This window comes from Octodon degus, unplaced genomic scaffold (assembly GCF_000260255.1).
Source record: "Octodon degus isolate 3935 unplaced genomic scaffold, OctDeg1.0 scaffold00012, whole genome shotgun sequence".
Classification (NCBI taxonomy): domain Eukaryota; kingdom Metazoa; phylum Chordata; class Mammalia; order Rodentia; family Octodontidae; genus Octodon; species Octodon degus.
The window spans coordinates 5,651,933-5,672,464 of record NW_004524588.1 but is presented as its reverse complement, the minus strand read 5'-3'; the positions used below and the strand labels follow the sequence as shown (position 1 = coordinate 5,672,464).

Below are 20,532 nucleotides of genomic sequence, written 5' to 3'. Positions count from 1 at the left end.
AGAGAGAGAGAGAGAGAGAGAGAGAGAGAGAGAGAGAGAGAGAGAGAGAGAGAGAGAGAGATTTGACTTAGGAGGGACTTGTGCCACATATTTTCATAACTGTGTTCTACAAGCCAGTGTCACACATGTGCATGCACAGGAACAAATCTCAAAAACCCTTTGAACTAAGGTCCCCCGGGCCCATGTTGCCCAGATGGGCCCAACAAAGAGCTGGACCTTAAGTTTCATTCATTTCTTCCTGTAGCTGCTTTCGAGGAAACTAAACTCTTTCCAAATCTTCTTCGACAGGGGACCTTGAATCACTCAAAAAAGAAACTTTTGTGCTAAAGGAAGGTATTGAATATAGAGTGAAAATTCACTTCAAAGTAAGTATGTTTCCCTGCGTATTTTTAGTTTAGCTCCTTCCTATAATCAGTGAGTGGCGTGCATTCTTGGGTTGGCAGACTTTTGGTTTTCTCTCCCTTCTCCCCAGGCCGTGGGCTGCAATGTTCTCTCCCCACCCCTGAGTTCCACCCTTGAAACCCACCTTTGCTTCTCCTTTCCCAGCTGGGGCTCCTCAAACTTTCCTCTGATCCCTTTACACCAGCAGGATCCCTCTGTCTAGGACCTCCTAGTGCTCATATCCACAAGGAACACAGCGGTATGGATTGTACCTTTTGCAGCCTTTGTTCCTGACACAAATTCAAGCACACTGGGTGGGATTAAATTGTGTATCCCTCCTTTCCAGTACTTCACAAAATCATTTAGTGTGCCTACACTGAGAGATGAATAAATAAACGAATTCACTTATAGCAAAATAATTAGGTAAGACCTCAGTCTTTGCTAAGCTACTAGAAATTGCACCTATAGTTGTGAAGCAGGTAACCAGATAAGAGCAAAACTAAATAAGGAATAAACTGACTTCTCAGGAAGAGGCATATATGGCAATGAGGTGCCACGCTCCCCAGAAAGCTAACCTTGACTCCGAAAATAAATATGTCACAAGTGCACTGTTTGCACATTATGGTTTGTGTTTGTTCTGGCTGGCCCTTATTCCCACCCAGTCACATTCTCCAGGGCCTGGAGTCTACCGAGCAGATTCCATCTGCTCTATTTGCACACTGGGCCTTCTTTGTCCCGGGTGCAGGATATGATTCAGGGTGGATGGAGATCACCCCGTACCTCATGCAAATGGGCCTCAAAATAGTCTCTTTCTGGAAACATTTGTTGACACCTAATGCCTAACTGGCACTGTACTGAGGATCTCTTTGTTTCCTGTCCTACTATTTAGTACTAAAGCACCTAGGGATTGGAAAAGCATTTAACCCAAATATTCGTACAATGGGTTACACATTGGTTCACTTTTTAGCCATATGTGGAATTGCATTGTCAGTTTATGAATCCAGTTTTTATCAAGTTAAATATGACAGGGAAATGTTGGCATGATTAAGATGAGAAAGGAAGGTCTGGATGTGCAGTCGTGAGAGTTCTTGTGATGAGAATTACCCATTAGGGCCCAGAAAGGGACTTTCAAGGCCCATCCACTTCAGAGGTTTGCCCTGGTCCCCCGCAGGAGACAGGTTGAGCTGTGTGAATCTCATTCAAGTTGAACAACTATAGGGTAGTTCTGAACGTGTCCAATAATTAGAAGAAACAGTATCTTCACTGATGTCTCCTGAAAAAAGTCCAAGGAAATCTGCATTTGCCACACCAGAAGCACATTCTAAAACCCTCTTGCATTCTGCCTGTGAGTTGCTCTTAATGTTCTCCCTTTTTTCACCTACATTTCACAAGCGTACACCAGACTACACTGAACACCAGACTTCGGTGGTTCTTTTAACTTCTCCCTCCTCTTCCTTCTGCCTCCTGGGCGAGTGTAGCACCACTGACTTCCACAGTTCACACCTTTATTGATATCACCAAGATTTCTCCCCTTCTGTGAGACATGGGAGACACAGGGAAGAATAGAGGGAGAGCTGAAGAAAACAATATTGGGAATATTCAACTTTTCCCTTACCCACCTTAAAATGCATTTGCACTAAATGAATCCTCCATGGAGCAATGCTTAAAAAGTTGACTGTGTTTTGAGGCCTTACTGTCACCCCTCAACTCTTTTTCATAGGTCTTTTTCCTCACTGAATCATGTCCCCTGCTAGCCTAGGGGACAAGCTCAGGACTTTTTGGAAAATGCATTTTTTTTTTATTCTTCTGAACTAGATCTAAAAGTCAGAGTACTTATAGACAGTTTGGGTTCCATTTTATTCCATTATTTCCGGTGAGGCCATTTTCATTCTGTTTGCTTTGGGTGAGTTTATATTGATTAGAAAGTCTAGAATCTAACCTGAGAATCTTTACTACGCTGCCACCTTACCATTGATAGGACAAAGGATAATTCTGGTAGGTTGGTTGAACTATTGTACCCAATACCTAAAGTGACCCATAAGGAGCAATAGTTATTGTCAGGAAAAAGTATTTGAAAATGCCTTACTCCGTGGAGCTAAGCAGTTGCCCAAGCTTTCCAACTAATGATTCAATGTCCGCTTCAGCTTGTTTGTGTAGACATGACCACTGTGTGTGAAATTAACAGACAACCCAGTTCAGTCTCAGGTAAAATGAATCATGGAAAAACAAAGTACATGGCTGTCTATATTTTCATTCTGGTTTAGTGTATTTTCTTTGAAAGTCTTGGGAAATAACAGCATCTCAGGCAATATCTGTTGAAGAGAGACATCCAGAAAGCTTGCCAGATGCAAAAGGATGCTATCTGTTACCAATGGGGAAGGATTTCTCCATGTGGCCTGTCACCTTACCTCCAGACTTCGTTCTCAGTCACATGGAGGACTTACCCATCTTCCACACCTGATTTTCCATGAAGGCTTCTCTCTTTGTTTGTTTTTCATATGCTAGGTGGGTTGTTTCTGAGGTTATGGTTTTCAGGTGTTTATATATTTTTCATTGATGTTTTTATAACCTTTCTTGAAACAAGGTTGGTATTTTGGCTGGCAGTATTACAGATGGGCAGCTTAAGACTATTCTTTGAACCACGCAGCACAGAGTAAACTACTGATGAATATTAAGACAAGGTTTTAATTAAACACCCACCCCAAAACAATAAGAAAGAGTTTATTGATGAAAACCGACCTGGCCGGGTTGAGTCTTACAGTCTTTCCTGGATTTCTGCCAGACCACTATCCTAAACGATGATAGGAACACATATTCTGATTAAATATTTAGACCTTTCATCCTCAGAGAAGGCTTAGCGTGGCAGGATCAACATGAAAGATGAGGATAGGTAAGACTTTCTCTAATGTAAATGGCTTGAATCATTCTCATCTACAGGTAAACAAGGATATTGTGTCAGGCCTGAAATACGTTCAGCACACCTATCGGACTGGGCTGAAAGGTAAGGAACATCACCCTTTCCACTCTCAAGCTGCTTTTCCCTGATATTTTAAATGCTGGTTATCAAAATTATTTAGTCATAGACTCTTGTAAGAGCCTGATAAAAACTGTGGATGCCCACCCTAGGAACTGGAACACATATACTTCTGTCCTAGGCATTATCAGCAAGGACAACATTCAGGATATCTAGTTTAGATAGAGTCAGCCACTAACCTAACCTTCACCATGAAGCTTCCGGAATTGAACGTTAATGCCTCTATATGGAAAAAGTGAGATAAGAGGTATAAAATACAAAAGTTTAAAAAAAAAAAAAAAAAAGTTCTCACATGTCAAACCCAAGTGTCAGACAAATCCAAGAGAAAAAAGACCTGCCCAGGGATATGTGTGCTGGGAAAAGTAGGAGGGGTAGCCCAGGGCCGCAATGTTCAACTTCCTAAGAAATAGTTAAAAAAAAAAATTATATTTCCAGAATTGAGAAAAGCTGTTCAATTAAAAAAAAAAATCATGGAACAACTTCATTTATTCTGCCCTTATTCTCACCTGCCTTGGGAACATGCCTTCAGATTTCTGTCTGACAGGGGAGACAACAGATAGAAGGAGAAGGAAACACCTTCTGGTTCCCGCTCACCTGTGAAGCTGCCTTCCCCAGAGTTGAGCACTGAGTCACAGCCAGTCCTACCAAACTGAGAGCAAAGAGGAGAGGAGAGATGGAGAAATCTGCATACTCAATCAATTACTCAAATCTCAGAGCAGACTACAGACCTGAAAGATATTGTTTGACCTCTCCGTTACATAGTCTTATGAAAAAATTTGTCCAGATTTCCTCTGAGCAGAGAGACATTTTTAACAGACATTAGCAGAAGGCCCACGTTGCATCTGTAGCTGTTCCTTCATGTTAACACTGAAAGGCCAGCGGTGCAGTACCTGTGTAGTACTTACCTTTATTAGTATCTCTAATCCCAACTACTCTTATTATTTATATCCTAGTTACCCTATAAATAAGTTTGATTAGCTATTATCACTATTTGACCCATTTCTTCACTTTTTTATTTAGGCCAATTTATAGATTTTCCCTTCCATATATGAATTCTATTCTGACTACTAGTTGTCAAGGTATCTATCTGTTCTCTGAACGACAGCTTTTGTGCAAAAGATCCTTCAAGCTCATTTTAGAGAGGAGGAAATGAAAGCCCAAGATGCGACATGACTTAGATTGTCATTGGGCTGAGACCAAAACGTATGTTTTTTTAAATGGTATAATTCATTACAACTCCATAAACAGAATTAATCCTCTTAGATTTAAGGTACTGATTCCCCAACTGTCTTGATGAACAAAGTCAGCTATGATGCTTTTTTAAAATGCTGATTCTTGGGACCCACAACAGGCCACTGAACCACAGCCTTTGGCAGTAGGGCCAAAGAAACTATTATTAGAAGGCACTCCGAGCTCAGCACCATGGTGTAGCCTGTAATCCTAGCCATCCAAGAGGCTGAGGCAGGAGGATCCCAAGTTTAAGACCAACATGTATAACTTGACAAGACTCTTTTTCAAAATGAAAATTTTCAAAAAGCTTCAGTGGTAGAGTGCCTCAGTGGTAGGAAAAGAAAAAAAAAAAGAGGCTGTAAAAAAAAAATATTAAACAAATAATGTCTAGGTAAAACACATTCAACCAAGTGTGTAAACCACTGCTCTGGCTTTTATCAACATGAGTGATACTCCAGATTCTCCCGTCCGCGGTGTGTGTTTTTCCTTTCCCAGGCTATTGCCTTAGTGAACTTTTCTTTTTCCTAGTGGATAAAGCAACATTTATGGTTGGCAGCTACGGCCCTCGGCCAGAGGAGTACGAGTTTCTCACTCCAGTGGAGGAGGCTCCCAAGGGCATGCTGGCCAGAGGCACCTACCACAACAAGTCCTTCTTCACCGATGACGACAAGCAAGACCACCTCACCTGGGAGTGGAACCTGTCCATTAAGAAGGACTGGACAGAGTAAATGCCCCTGCCATGCTCCCTCCTACCCGTACCACCTGGAAAGATTCTCTCAGTCACGTTGATCATCCTGTCCCTCCTTGTCCCTCACCCCTGTTCACACCCTCCGCTTCTGTATTGATGCATCTTACTCCCCCTGGAGGGCACACGAGGCTTAAGATCTGCCTGCTCTCTCTGCGCCCCAATCAGAGCCACATCTTCAGGGTCCCCCATCTCATTTCATGTCTCTCTCTCTCTCTCTCTCTTGTTCTCACTTGAGCAACTAGAGGCCAAAACATCAGCCAACTACCATGCTCAGTTCTTCTGCCTTAGGTTTAGTAGTTCAAGCCCGTACCCGGATTCTTTTGTGGTTGCTGCTGGCTCAACGACTCCCCTGTGATATGTGCCACCAGTTGGGGTTCTTCTTGTGCGAGAGACACTGTAAACAACACGAGAGAGTAAGAATAAAACAACTATATGTTCTGAGTGAGACCCTCATTTCTGTGTTCTTTTTACTTTTTCTTTTTTTTTTTTTTTTTTTTTTTTGTACCAGGGATCAAACTCAGGACCTTGTATTTGTGGGGGGATTTTATTAATTTTACTGAGAAAGAAGTAGCAATGAGACAGTTACAAAACAGGTTAGTAGGACAGATACAATAATTAATACATTTCATATTGTTGTCTTAGTAGTAGTTATTCACAGTACAAGATGCAGACATACCTTGTTTAGACACTATTAGTTCAAAACTTCCTTCTCATTGAACTAAGAGAAAGTAGCTGTATATCTATGCCATTTTGTATATACAGATATATATTTTTTTTTCACTACAAAATGGCCCTTCATTTATATCCCCCTTTTTGTTTACTTTTGTCGGAGAGGGGTATTCCTTTGCCATTCATATATTGTAGGAGCATGAATTCAGCAAAGTAATCCTACATAAGGACCTTGTGTTTGCCAGACAAGTGCTTATGCCACTGAGCTATCTCCCTGGCTGTTCATTAAATAATCTCACCCAGGTGGTTCACACTGCAAGTTCCCTGGGAGTGTGGGGAGTGGACTCCACAATGCAGGGGACATTCATATACTTGGCACCAGAACGGTATATGACATGAGCAATGTCTACAGTACAGAGAGTGAAAACCTAAATGTGATTCTTTCCATGAAATTTTCTCATGGCTGTTGCTCCTGGCCTTGGGACCGACCCATCCCACTGCCTATGGAATTCTCACTTTGCCTTTCATGCAGTTGCTTGTGGGCAAGCTCAAATGTCTGTCTTCTGCTCTCTTCACCAACAGAATGCAGTCAATGCGCCTGTTCATAATGGGTCCTACAAAGGCCCTTTGAAGATGGCTCTAGTGTATCTCCTTGCTCACATTTACCATTCCTTCCCTTCTCATGATGCTCAGTGACTCCCATGTACCTGTAGCTTTGTGTTTTACTCTTCACATGAAGTCCTTTTCCCACATGTTGTTGCCTGGCAAAGCTATACATAGGGCAAAATACATTTACCCGAGGAACTCTCCTATGCATTATCACTTTTCATTTTATGGTTCAATGACTGGCTCATACATCTATCTTTCTCATTAACAAGCAAACGTTCTAAACAGCCGTATCAGGCCATAGTTATCTTTGCATTCCTGGTGCTTAAGTCAGTACCTGCTAGACAGTACTTTTTTTAAATTTACATGGGTTATTCTGACATTTTTCTGATTGGCTATGTTCTGAGGCCCTGTCACTATACTCAGTCTTTTATCTCAGGAGCTGAAGGTCCCCAGAGCCAGCTGCATAGTTCCCACAACACTAGTATCCCCCAGCCAGTTAAGTGCAGTGCGTGCTGCCCTGAATCCATACCACAGAGCACAGACGTCCAGGAGAAAGAAAATGGGAGCCCCCCGTCTCAGATACCCATTGCTCTTACTTCTTCTCACCTGTGCGCTGGTCACAGAAGTTGCTGCAGAAGTTGAAGAATCCTCAGGTAAAAGATGAGAGCACATGGTGATCCTAAAGTAAAAGAGGTGTTAGGAGGAGAGAAGGGAATGTGGTGGCGCTCTGGGTACTTGCCATCTAAACGTGGAAGGATTTCGGGGAAATGCTAGTGTGTTGCCTTGCAGAGAGAAGCTAAGTAGCTTTCATTTAATTATAAATTAAATCATTTAATTATCTTTAGTTGGGTGAGATCACCTTCCATATGTGAAAACAAGTACTAACCATGAAGCCTTGGAATTATACCAGCATGCCCAGAAATTGTGATAACCTTGGGTTTAGTATGGAGAAGAAAGACATACGAGATGTCCTCAGTATTGAAAGCTGCTGCTTCTCCCTCCGCACCCTGACAGCCCCCTTCCCTCTGTCCAGATGATCCCAGCACTGCCCCAGTACTGCTATGGCTCACAGATGTCCCAGCTGCTGTGGAGTTCATCGCTGCTGCGGAGGTGGCCGTCGTTGGCTTCTTCCAGGTTCGTGCTGACGTCCCACTGGCTGTGCCGCCCTGAGCCAGGCATTCCCTGCCTCAAGGGAGTCACCTTCATGGCCTGCTGGCCGGATGCTGCATTAGAAGCCTGGGAGCTCCAAGTGGGTCACTCAGATTTCTGAACTTCAAAGCATCCCATCTCGCATTATGTCTTGCCCATACTTGTTCCAAGAGCTCTGAGCCTGCTGCCTCTGTCTCCTTACCCATGGATGCTTTGAAGCTAAGACAGCATCGCAAAAAGAAAGCTTTCATCAAACCCTGATAAATGATTTATCAGGGTTTGATGAAAGAAGTAGGAGTCAGGGCCAGAGAGATAGCTCAGTGGTCTAAGTGCCTGCTGCAAGGACCTGGGTTTGACCCCCAGTACCACATGCTGTGGCCCAGGAAGCCCAGGTGCGCCAATGCCAGCCCCAAAACCAAGAGTGGTGGCTCACACCTGTAATGCCAGTGCTGCAGAGGCTGACACAGGAGATCACTATGTGTCTGAGCTGTGTAGCAAGACCATTACTTACAAAATAAGTAAATAAATGTAGGAGCTAGATGAACCTATATTTTAGGACCCTAATCATCCTTTATATATTGTGTGCCAAAGCCCACAAGCATTAGTCAACGTTGCCTGTAAAGCCTTTCCACAAATAAGTAGTCCCTTATGCTTTTCTTTGCCTTTCTGAAATACTAGGGGGCCAGAGAGATCACTCGGTAGAATAAGTGCTTGCCTGGCAAGCGCAAGGGCCTGAGTTCAACTCCCAGTTCCGCCAAAAAAAAAAAAAAAAGGAAAAAAAAATATTAGAAAGCAAAGATGACTTTATTATGTTCACGATGTTAACATCCATCTGCTGGCTGTGTAACAGATAAGGAAGCAAGGAGAAGGCTCTCTCTCTCTCTCTCTCTCTCTCTCTCTCTCTCTCTCTCTCTCCCCCCACGTCCCCCCATAACATCTGGCAGTTATCTCAGCTGGCCCAGTCCCTACCCTTGTGACACAGCTGGAAACAGCTGCAATAAGATGCAAGTGAGAGAGACAGGTGCGGAGCACCTTTTTGGACAATAAGAGATCCGAGATGTAAATGAAAAAGGGCCCCTCTCAGAAAGGCAGGTTGCAAGAAGCTTGTGCAGTGACTTAGACGGCCAGCAGGGGACAGCCTTGGATCCTTGAGCAAAGCCCGTAGCCTCGCAGGAAATGCACTCTCTTTCAGAAGAGCAAGGCTTCCTCTGCTTGAACCCGATGCAAGGCTGGCCAGCCCCTGCTCGCCTTTCAAGGAAGCCCCGGGAGATTCAGGGAAGAATGTCTTTACTCGTTGCCCGGAGTTGCTCTAGGCAAATGTCCTGTGGCGGTGGCCAACAAATGATAACAATCTCTGTGGAAGGACAGGAGCCATCACCCAGGAAGGGTTTCTCTGCTCCCTAACTTCAGACCCGGTTGCAGGGTGGGGTTACGAACTCTATGCCCTTGGAAGATGAGGTCTGCTCACCCACATCTTACACAAATTCTTGTTAATGAAATTTCCTAAGTTCCGGTTATAATTTCATTTATTGTTCCCCCTTTTCCTTTTTGGCCTGTTTGACGGCGCCTACTTCTTTTTAAGTTTCCTCTTTCTTCTATAAATTGTTTTCATAGCATTTGCCTCCTCAAAGGTAGCAGCGACAGCGCAGCCCACCTCTGCTTTTGAGGACTCTCTCAGCTACTAGTAAACTTACCACAGAGCTACTAGTGCTCTAAAATAAGGCCAGACACGAATCTCTAAGCCACAAGTTTTGCAGTACCCTATTAACTCTACAGCTTTAAAAATTCAAAAATATCACTGCAAATTTAGCCTGCTGCTTTTGGGGGGAGGCACCACAGGGATTGAACTCAGGACCTTGCGCCTGCCAAGCACTAAAGTCTCTCAGCTGCCTCCCTAGCCCCTTAGCCTGCATTCTTCAGAGTAAAACGTTGATAGTTTCATTAATGGCTAAATCAAGTCTACAATTTTTAGTATGAGCATACACGTCTCTGCCCTGTTGAACACCTCACCCTCCTCAATAACCTCTGTGGTTTTCTTTTCCTCTGTCTTGTTTTCAGGATTTGGAAATACCAATAGTGTCCGCATTCCAGAGCATGGTGCAAGAATTCCCGGATGTGTCCTTTGGAATCAGCAATGACTCCAAGGTCCTGGCCCACTACAACGTCACTGGGAGTGCCATTTCCCTCTTTCGCCTGGTAAGCTGGATGAGCAGCGTGAGGCATCTCCCTGCTTTTCCTTCAGTTGTGGACTCTCAACACTTGTGCGACTGGAAGAACGTTGTGTCCCTGACACTAATGCCAGGGCTGAGTGCAGGGACACTGTTGACAGGGTTGGTGACTCCACTCAGGGTTGCCAAACAGCTGCGGTGATGAAGGGGACAAGGCACTGTGCTGCGGGCCTGAGTGGGGCTCCCCGCGCTGCTTGGTAGCTCTGGGAGAGTCGCCGCATGCGTTAGCGTCAACTTTGTCACCTAGGAAACGATAGACTATGCCATCCTAAGGCCATGTTAAGCCCTACAATTTTATATATTCATATTCTAAGGAATTGACTTATGCTTATCAAATATTTGTTACACAACTCCTGTCGGCTCTGTGCAAGAGACTTATATCTAAATGCCTCATACTTGCATAGAAGCACCCTAAGTATAAATACTTAAACACCTCTGCTCTCGTAGATCTCAAAGTACAGTAGATAGCATGCATATGACATGCAGGCATCTAGGATACAGACAGCATCTCTATAAATCAGGTGTCAAAAGAGAGAATGGGAAAATTGGGAGAACTGTGGAGACACTGAGCTTGGAAGAAAAGATAAAATTTGGACACTGGAGGATAACTAATGGATAAGGGGGGATTTTTAATTAAGTTAGAAGTCAGTGGACAGGGTAATTAGGATCACATGTTAGAAGAAAAGGAATGTGAGACAAAAAAGCTTGAGTAGAACTGTATTGTATTCGATCCCCCCTCCCCCGGGGCACGCTGAGATGGCAACTGAGACTGGGCATGGTAGTGCGCGCCTATAATCCCAGTCTGAGAGGCTGAACACAGGAGGATCACTATGAGTCTGAGCTTTCATTGCTGGTGGATTATCAAGGTAATGATGTGAAGAGTACAATGAGAATGAAAAGGAGCAAAAGATCATTTTTTAAATTTCTGGACCGAATGGCTTTCCCTCCCCATGGCTTGCACTCTTTCTTTCTCTTCATTAGTTCTCACGCAAACTTCTTTTCCATGTGTCTTTCACAGTGTTTTGAGCTTCTTTCAGCTGACACGGCTATCTAATTCACGCCACACTGCTCCACTGAAACTACACTCTTTCAGTTCAGCGCAGCTTCTATTTTAGAAGCGGTAGTACCAAGAACTGTTTGTAGCTCTTATTCTGCTCAATACTTTTGCCACATTTGCCTGTGTTGGTTGATATTGTCTGTAACATGCTCTCTTTTCTTGAATTCTAGAATCCTAATTGGCCTGATCCTCCTCTCGCTCTCTCGGTTTCCATGAGGCCTGCTCCTTTTCAGCTGCCTGACGCATGCTTTTCTCTAGCTGTGTTACAGAACCCGTGCTCTGCGGAGTCCAGGCGCTTCTGTTCACAGCTGTGACTTCAGGGCCTAGAGCAGTACCTGCCAGGAAGTAGCAGCACGGGTACATTGCTGCCCGAAAATGCCTCCCACAGTATCTGCTGAAAACAAATATGTGAAGGAATCAGTTCATGAATGAATGTCTTGTCTTTCTGCAATACAGTTGGTTCTCAATTTGACTGTTCTGTGCCTGTTGAGGATATATAATATTTTCTCTATGGTCTAGATTTCCCTAACTATTCAAATGTCTACTGGATAGTACTATTTTTGTGCCATCACAAACACTCTTAACATGTTAAAATTGAATTTATTGCCTATACCTGCTAAATCATCCCTCTATCTAATACAATATTCACCATTTCACTGAGTGGCTATGTTCATTTACTCTCTTGTTTTTGTCAATTTCACCTCCTATCTCGAATCAATATTCCTTCGCTCTTTCTACTTTCTTTGCCATGAGCTTTTAACATCATCAGCACAAGCAATTCCAATGGCTTCTTCTTTTTTTTTTTTTTTTCAGAACTGGGGATTGAACTCAGGCCCTTGCACTTGCCAGGGAAGCGCTTATTCCACTGAGCCATCTCCCCAGGTCCCCCCACCCACCACCAATGACTTCTTAACTGACTTCTTTTGGCTCTTTCAGATCCACTTTCTAGACTGGTGTCCTATGATGTGGCTAAGAGAGAAATTGGCCATTCCATTTCTCTCTTTAACTTCTTCAGTATTTCCCAAGTATTTCCCATTTTTTACAAGCTCAAACACAAAAGTGTATTTGTTACATACAGTCTTTTAGAACCTGGGTGTTCTCTGATTCTCTAGTCCCTTTCCCAGCCGGTTTCCTCCTTGAGATCTTAACCCTCTACCTACCCAGCTATGGCATTCTAGTCACCCAGTTCCATGACTTTCCCAAGCTGCTTCTTTTGTCTAGAAGGCCATTACCCCCTAATAATATTGGTTCCCATCCTCACCCAGCTAACTACACACCACTAACTTCCGATACATATTTCAGAGAGTCATTTGAGGCACCTTATCCTCCAGAATATTTCATTGGGATCCCCAAACTGGCCTGAGCAGTCCTCTGTACTTCCACATCTCCATTCTTGCTTATCACTTTATAGTGCCATAATACATTTATGGATTGTCGCATCTAGAATGCCTTTAGAACATGAGCTCCTGAAGAACAGGAACCACAGCTTAATTCATCTTTGCAATGCATGGGTCTGTGACATGTCCAGGCACCTAGAGGGCACAGAGAAAGTGTTTGGGAAATTGATCTCATCCTCCCAAAGCCCGTCTGAGGATAAAGGGTGCCTTTCAGCAGTCATTCCCCACTGGTATAGTGGTGCTGGATTGCTTTTTCACTTTTGCAAAATAAGACTAATCTAGCCTTTCTGAGAAATGTTATTTTATGTCAGACAGATAGGGAAGGTCAAACTAATGCCTTTTATGTCTCTGTTGAACCACAGAGCAATCCTTCAGTCCAAAATTCCTCATCAGCTACAGCTTCACAGGTACTTCTTTCCAAGTTTCTGGTTAATAGATTTGAAGGCTGACTTAAAAGTCTTAGTACCAGCACAGGGGAGAAAAGCAGGATTATTGCTTCCAAAGTCTCCATAGTCTTAACAATCTTTTTTCTTTTTCTTTTCTTTTTTTTTTTTTTTTTTCTCTTTTTTTGGGGGGTTGGGTGGGGTACTGGGGATTGAACTCAGCACCTTGCGCTTGCCAGGCAGGCACTTCCGCCACTGAGCTATCTTCCCTGCCCTCTTAATAATCTTTAATGGGAACATAAGCTCTGCTTATAATTTATTCTTTATAAAGCCATGCTGATGACTTCTTAGAGCTCTTTACTCTTCTTTAGCATCTGTTCTTTATTTACAGCTAGTGACAGAGCTACTCTGACTCAACTTCTGGGACCTCAGTGGACAAGTTTGTTTATATGCCATACCAAAAACAAACACACCGGTTCCTGGGCCACTTCGTTGGCGGGGCTGGGTAAGCCTCAATTTAGGTCATGCCAGCTTCTAGATAAACATCTTTTTCTCAGTTTACACTTCCAAAAGTTTAGCACATGTTTTCATAGGATTATTACTCAAGAATTTAGAATAACATTTTTTTTAAAAAAAAAGGGTACAACAACCAAGACCATTCTATTTTGTATTTGGAAGCATGAACCTTTTGTAGTTTCTGGTGTCTTCTATCACCTTAGACCCATAGTTGATTACATTTGTGTATGTGTGTATGTGTGCCTAATTCGTGGTAGATACTATTATAATTCCCACAAGTATCTGTATTTTCAGTAAAGAAAATAACGTTCTATGAGGTTGGTCTAGATGGCTGGTTTTATAACTATAGAGTAACTGAAATCTGTTTCCATACCCAGCACTACTGACCTCTAAACACACCTCTTCTTCTGTATTACAGTGGCTTTCTAAAGGACTTACTCCCACAGAAAAATTTTTCTTCTTACACTAAATTTTACTTACTTTAATTTCCCCTATTCTCAAGTCAATATTTTCTTTAAAAAAAATCATTTATCTCCTCCTGGCATTAATTCATCAAACCCCAGGATTAAATCTCAAGATTTAATCAAAAGATTATATATTTTGATAAAGAAATTTCAAAACTCAGACTTATGCAATTAGCAATTGTAAGGACACATGTAGAGATAAACTGAAATAGTGATTAACTGAAAAAATGACAGTATTACTGGATACCTGAACTGGTTAAGACATAAAAAGCCACCAAAAAGGTGTATCTATGAAGTATATCATTCTTCAAAAATAGTGAAGCCAGACTTCTATAAATGTTTTCAGGAGGATTTTAAATGAAATGCTGGGGACATAGTTAGGCAGGACATCAAGGGTGATGGGGGATACACGTCTCTGATTGTGAGAGCAGAAGGGATCTCGTCCTACATTCTCTTGGGGGACAATCGCTGTTGCCCTAAGAGGGAGTAATCCCTGGGGTGAATGAACTCTGAACTTATCCTCCATGGAATTTCAAGTGTTATTTGACTGTTGACCCTGTTTTTTTCTCAGTCACTTAGTAATATAAGTAGCTTAGCCTAACTTTGACTCAATAGAATAGCAGGGGAAACAGTAAGTCAGTATTTCTCTTATAGTTATTTATTGGCTATCAATTATAGAACTCTCTCTCTCTCTCTCTCTCTCTCTCTCTCTCTCTCTCTCTCTCTCTTTCACCAGACTAAGAGAACTGGAAGAAATCTATACATAAAAGCCAACTGTTTAAAAAAAAAAAAACAGCATAAGCAATATATATCAAATTACTGACACTGTGGTAAATTGATCAACTTTTAAAACTAAATCCTGGGACATGAAGGTAATTGTTTAACAAATATTTCAGTGTCATACAAGTTATTTAGCCTTGTAGCCAAAGAACTGATATTTGCTATCTAGATATACATAGCAACTTCCCACAATGAATGTAATCGTTTTATACTATGTGCCTATGTAGTACTAATAAAGAAAATGAAAAGAGAACTATTTTGTCTTAACAATGAGAGTAAGCAAGGCAAGAACCATAATGCAAGCTGACAAGATTTTTAACACATTTTCTGAAAAGCTGGGGAGTCAGAGAAATCAGAAATTCAAAGAAATATTGTTCACATAGTAAAGGACAGCAAGCGAGGGATTAAATGTCGCAGTAAGATATACTATCAGAAAGGAAATATTTCACTTTAGATAATTCTCTGAGAATGTGAGGTGGCACCCTTCCAGTTTACTGTTTCTGCTTTTTTTCTAATATCTCTTTCCTTGAGTAGAAAAATAATGTGCTATCTTAACAAAACTCTTCTCAAATACTTGAAAAGTGTATTTCTAAAACACATTCCCAACTCTTGGTTTCAGGGTCAGATTTTCTTTCCAGTGCATTATGCAAATAATTCTCTTCACAGAAGGCATATTTCCTGTTCAAATGCTGCTTCCAGGAACCTTACACATAAACATTCCAGAATTTATTAAAGAACATTGAAATAATTGGGCATATTTCATTAAAAGAAACACAGAAAACTGGAGAGACCGCAGGAGGGTGGTTTCTATTAAAGCCCTTTTGCTGCTTGGGGGATGTTATCACGGCTTCCCAGCCTCCTGCTACTCTAAGTCCAGAAACACCTGGAGCTGCTGGCGCTTCCTGCTCTGCCTTCTGGGAAGCGTGAGGAGTTGCCCGGAAAGGGGAGGTGGGGCCGCCTGGCCCACTGCATAGCTCAGCTGAGGCACAGGCTCCCGGCCGAAGAGTTCCTAGAAAAATAATCAGGAAGTGTTTAGACATATTTGATACTAAAGGGGCCCTGTCTGTGATTGTAACAGTGATGATTTTGGTGGTTGCAATGGCAAAGCCTTAAGTACGAGGGCAATAAGCCAGCTGGCTGGCCAGGCTCCTAACAGTGGGACAGATGCAGAAGGGACACAAATATCGAGGGTTTTGAACGTCTGCTTATTTCCCCACTCATTCTTACTGATTTGGAGTGAAAGGGACTAAGCAATCAGGGAAGGACATCGCCTAAGACTTTCTCTTGCTTTTATATTTCTTTCCAGAGTTTTCTACTGGAACTTTGTGAATTTTAATACAATTAGATGTACAAAGGGACTCTATATTTTAAAATATTCTTTGGTTTGGATGGTTTTTTTCTCAGAATTTTGTTTTCAAATTACAGATAGTTTCTGTGCCTCAGCATTTGTTTCATAAATTTAAATTGTATAAAAGAGTCTCAGAACAAAGAGCACTTAGGGGCCTGGGATATAGCTCAGCAGCATAAGCACCTGCTTGGCAAGTGCAAGGTCCATGAGTTCAATCCCTGGTACCACACACACCCACAGTAAGAAAGAAAGAAAGAAAGAAAGAAAGAAAGAAAGAAAGAAAGAAAGAAAGAAAGAAAGAAAGAAAGAGCACAAGTTATCATCTAAGCAAATGTCAGTACTTCTGTGCCCCAAGGCCTAAGATATAGTAGGTGCTCAACAAATATTTCTCAAACAAATAGATCATCAGAGTATGACTTGCACCCCAGGAAGCTACCTCTTCCAGGGACTTTTATACAGTAAAACCATGAGATGAGGCAAGTCTAAGGTGGAGAACATGGGCACTCGCTTAAGTGGGCATGAGGTGGGATAAAGCTATAGTCAACCAATGAGATTATAAGCACCATTGCTGAGGTAAAATTGATTAAGTCCAGGACCAGATGGTGAAACAACTCACGTAGCAAGCAGGCATGAATATAGGACAGGGTCTCTTCCTGTTGGGGATTGGACTAGTGACTCATTTGGGCTCTTTCAAGGCAGTGGATACCATTTAGAATATCAATCCCTGATGCCCATCACCAGGGAAGTATGTGGCTGAATTTGTTTACTCTTTTGTCTCGAGGTGTGGCCCAAAGCTGGAGTGTGGGTTTCTTCCAAAGTTGCAAAGTCACCTTGTCTTCCATATTGTCTCTTGAGGGTCTGGCCCTGTCTGACTGCTTAGAATATTTCTATCTAATCCAGCTGCCTACAACAGGAGACCAATGGCTGCCTTAAGAATAATGATCAAAATTATGAGATCCTATCTTTCACTGTAGCAGAGTGTGTTACTCCACTTTCTGTGACAACATCTCTGAGATAATCACCTTAACATGGAAGAAGTTCCAGAAGCTTCAGTCCATAGACTAGACTGCTGGTCTGTCACTTTGGGGCCATAGCCAGGCAGGAATCACATCAGGGATGTGTGGTACAGTCAAGCCACCAACCATGTGGCAACTGAAAAGTGAAGGCAAAATGGGAAGGAGCCAAGATCCCCATATCAGATGGTGAGTTCCTGTGTTCCCTTGTGCTGGTTGGATCTCCCTGATCGAGTCTAGGCCAGGCCCATGAGCAAGACCTTCCACTGTGTTCTTGGGACCCTTCCCACCCCTCTCTCTCTCAGAAAAAGTTCACCCCTATCATCCAGCCCAAGCTTAGGCCCTGCGAGTGTGAGGGTGAGCTCCTGCACTCCCCTGCACTGGTTGGATCTCCCGAGATCAAGCCCAAGCCAGCCCCTGACATGAGGGCCTCCAGAGCCCTTGCCCCCAAGCCTACCCAGTGAGTAACAACTTCTGCAAGGGTCTCAGGACCCCCAGATCCAGCCCAAGCTCAGGCCAGGAAAGTGTGTGGGAGAGGTTCTGTACTCTCTGTGCCCCCAGGGCCAGAAGCACAACAGAGGGGCACAACAGGTTCACTTCCAAGGGCTGCAGCATCAAGGAGCTGAACACAACAGCTAGACCCAAACCAGGCATAACTGGATAAACTCAAATTTAATAGATCTGCACCCAAATTTCATTAGGTACTAAGGTTGTAACTGGACCAAAGCTCTACACCAAAGATCAGAGGTCAGTGCTATATGAAATGACAAAGAGAAGGAGCAAAATGCAATTTCAGGCCTCGAGCCCACCCAGAACAAGTGTGGAGGACACTAGCTCAGGGGAAACGTATGAATTAATAGGTTGGAAGTAAAGAAACAAGAGCAGAAAGGTATAAAGGAACTTAGAGCAGAATTAATTTCTGGAACAAAAAAAGAAATCTCAATTCGTAGCATCTCAAGTAAAGAATCAAATATGGAAACATATAGAGCAAACCCAATATGAAAAAAAGAATAGAAAGTAAAAGAATTCTGCAGTAAAAGAATAAATAACTGCTTCTAAAGAAGACATTCATTAAAAAAAATAGAGGAGATTTAAAAAATGACAGATTCCTGGAATGAGCAATAAAGGAAACAAATAGATCGCATGAAGTGGAGTCAAAGAGATATACAGGAACTTAAAATCTCAATCTTAAGCCTCCAAAACCATTTTGATGAAAGTGAAGACAGAGTTTCAGATCTTGAAGATGCTGGTGCAGCTAGGGAAAAGGTAAGAAAATATCTCTAAAAGGCAAGTAGGATGCAGGAAAAAATAATTCAACGCCTGCAAGACGATGCAAAGATGACCAATGTGAGACTAATAGGCATCAATGAGAAAGGAGTCAATACAAATAATATAAAAAGAATATGGGCAGAAGTAATAGCAAAAAATTTCCCAAATATGAGGAAACAATATGACATTCAGGTAACCGAAGCATACAGAATGCCAAATAACATCAACCCGATTAAAAACACACCAAGACATATAATAGTCAAGATCCCAGAAATCCAGCACAAGAATACTATACTGAAAGCCACTAGAGAAAAGAAGCAGATCACATTCAAAGGAAAACCCATCAGAATTACAGCCGACTTCTCTTCACAAACCATGAAGGCAAGAAGAGCATGGAGCAGAGTACTTCAAGTCCTCTATGAAAACAAATTCCAGCCCAGACTACTATACCCTGCGAAACTCTCTTTCAAGTTTGATGGAGAAGTGAAATACTTCCGTGACAAAGAACAACTAAAGAATTTCATGATGACAAAGCCAACCCTATACAGGCTCCTGAAAGATGTTCTAGAGAAGGAACAAAATGATCAGAGCTCCATGAACAGGAACAGAAGGAACCCACTAAATAGTGCAAACAATTAAACACAGGATAAAAAGGAATAAACAAAAGCAGGTAAATAAGCTGTCAATCATAAGTCAACACATCTCAATTCTAATCATCAATGTAAATGGACTCAATTCACCAATTAAGAGAAACAGACTGGCACAGTGGATTGGGAAACAAAATCCAACAGTATGCTGTATACAAGAAACACATTTAACTCATAAAGACATTTATAGGCTGAAAGTCAAAGGATGGAAAACAATACTATATGCCCCAGCACCTCAGAAAAAAAGCAGGGGTACCAAACCTGTTCTCAGACAGTCTCAACTTCAAACCAAGAATGATCAAATGAAATAAAGAAGGCCACTATATACTGGTTAGGGGAAAAACTCAAAAGGAAAAGGTAACACTCATAAATATCTATGCACCAAACACGGGAGCACCCAACTATATCAGAGAAATCTTAATGGACATAAAAAGTCTAATAGCCAATACCACAATCTTAACAGGAGACCTTAACACCCTCTTATCCCAAAAAGATAAGTCAACCAGACAAAAAATTAGCAGAGAAGTAGCAGAACTGAACCAGAGCTTGGAACAAATGGACTTGGTGGACATATACAGAGTGTTCCACCCAAACACAGCTGAATACACATTTTTCTCAGCTGTACATGGGTCATTTTCAAAATCAGACAACATGTAAGTCCATAGGTCATGCTTAAGTATATGCAAGAAAACAGAAATTATCCCATGCATATTATCTGATCACAATGCAATGAAACTGGAAATAAACAACAAAAGAAACCAGAAACCCCCCCTACATACATGGAAATTAAACAGCACCCTACTCAGCAATCAATGAGTCACAGATGAAATTAAACAAAAAATTCAACAATGTCTACAATGCAAAGAAAATGCAACCACAACTTATCAGAATTTATAGAATGCGATGAAAGCAGTTCTTAGGTAAATTCATAGCTGTGAACTCACACATTAGGAAAACAGAACGGGAACAAATAAACACCCTAATGCTGCACCTCCAACATCTAGAAAAGGAAGAAATTGTAAAGATTAGAGCAGAAATTAATTCAATTGAGATGAAGAAAACAGTTCAAAGAACTAAAGAATCAAAAAGCTGGTTCTTTGAAAGATTAAATAAAATCGATAAGGGCCTAGCTAAACTCATCAAAAAGAGGAAAGAAAAAATTCAAATACAAGCAATAAGGAATGAAAAGGGTGTAATCACTAAGGATGGAAATTCAGAAGATTATTAAGAGCTACTTTGAGAATCTTTATGCTCACAGAATAGAAGACACAGATGAAATGGACAGATTCCTAGAAAGATACAAATTATGAAAACTAAATCAAGAAGGTATAGCAACTCTCAATAACCCAATCACAGCCAATGAAATACGAGATGTAATAAAAAACCTACCGACAAAAAAAAGTCCAGATCTGGATGGATTCACACCTGAATTCTACAAGAAATTTACAGAAGATGTAGTCCCTACTCCTCAAACTCTTCCATGAAATTGAAAAGGAAGCAATCCTCCCAAAATCATTCCTGGAGGCAAGTATTATACTGATACCAAAACCAGGGAAAGACACAAATAAAAAAGAGAACTACAGGCCAATCTCTCTCATGAACATAGATGC

The 20,532-nt window shown here is 41.9% G+C and overlaps 2 protein-coding genes across 3 annotated transcripts in view; both read left to right on the top strand.

Moving 5' to 3' along the window:
• The window catches only part of Arhgdib (Rho GDP dissociation inhibitor beta), a 19,760-nt gene extending 13,914 nt beyond the window's left edge, over window positions 1-5,846 (top strand). For both annotated transcript variants that reach the window (XM_004626091.2, XM_023709556.1), the window contains exons 4-6: window positions 289-365; window positions 3,319-3,382; window positions 5,174-5,846. In XM_004626091.2, the coding sequence (XP_004626148.1) occupies window positions 289-365; window positions 3,319-3,382; window positions 5,174-5,373 (341 nt within the window). In that variant the 3' untranslated portion in view covers window positions 5,374-5,846. The remainder of the gene's footprint in view (window positions 1-288; window positions 366-3,318; window positions 3,383-5,173) is intronic.
• A 1,351-nt stretch (window positions 5,847-7,197) lies between these two features.
• Window positions 7,198-20,532, top strand: part of Erp27 (endoplasmic reticulum protein 27) — a 27,388-nt gene continuing 14,053 nt past the window's right edge. The window contains exons 1-3 of the mRNA XM_004626201.2: window positions 7,198-7,324; window positions 7,705-7,805; window positions 9,879-10,016. Coding sequence (XP_004626258.1) covers window positions 7,231-7,324; window positions 7,705-7,805; window positions 9,879-10,016 — 333 coding nt within the window. The 5' untranslated portion in view covers window positions 7,198-7,230. The remainder of the gene's footprint in view (window positions 7,325-7,704; window positions 7,806-9,878; window positions 10,017-20,532) is intronic.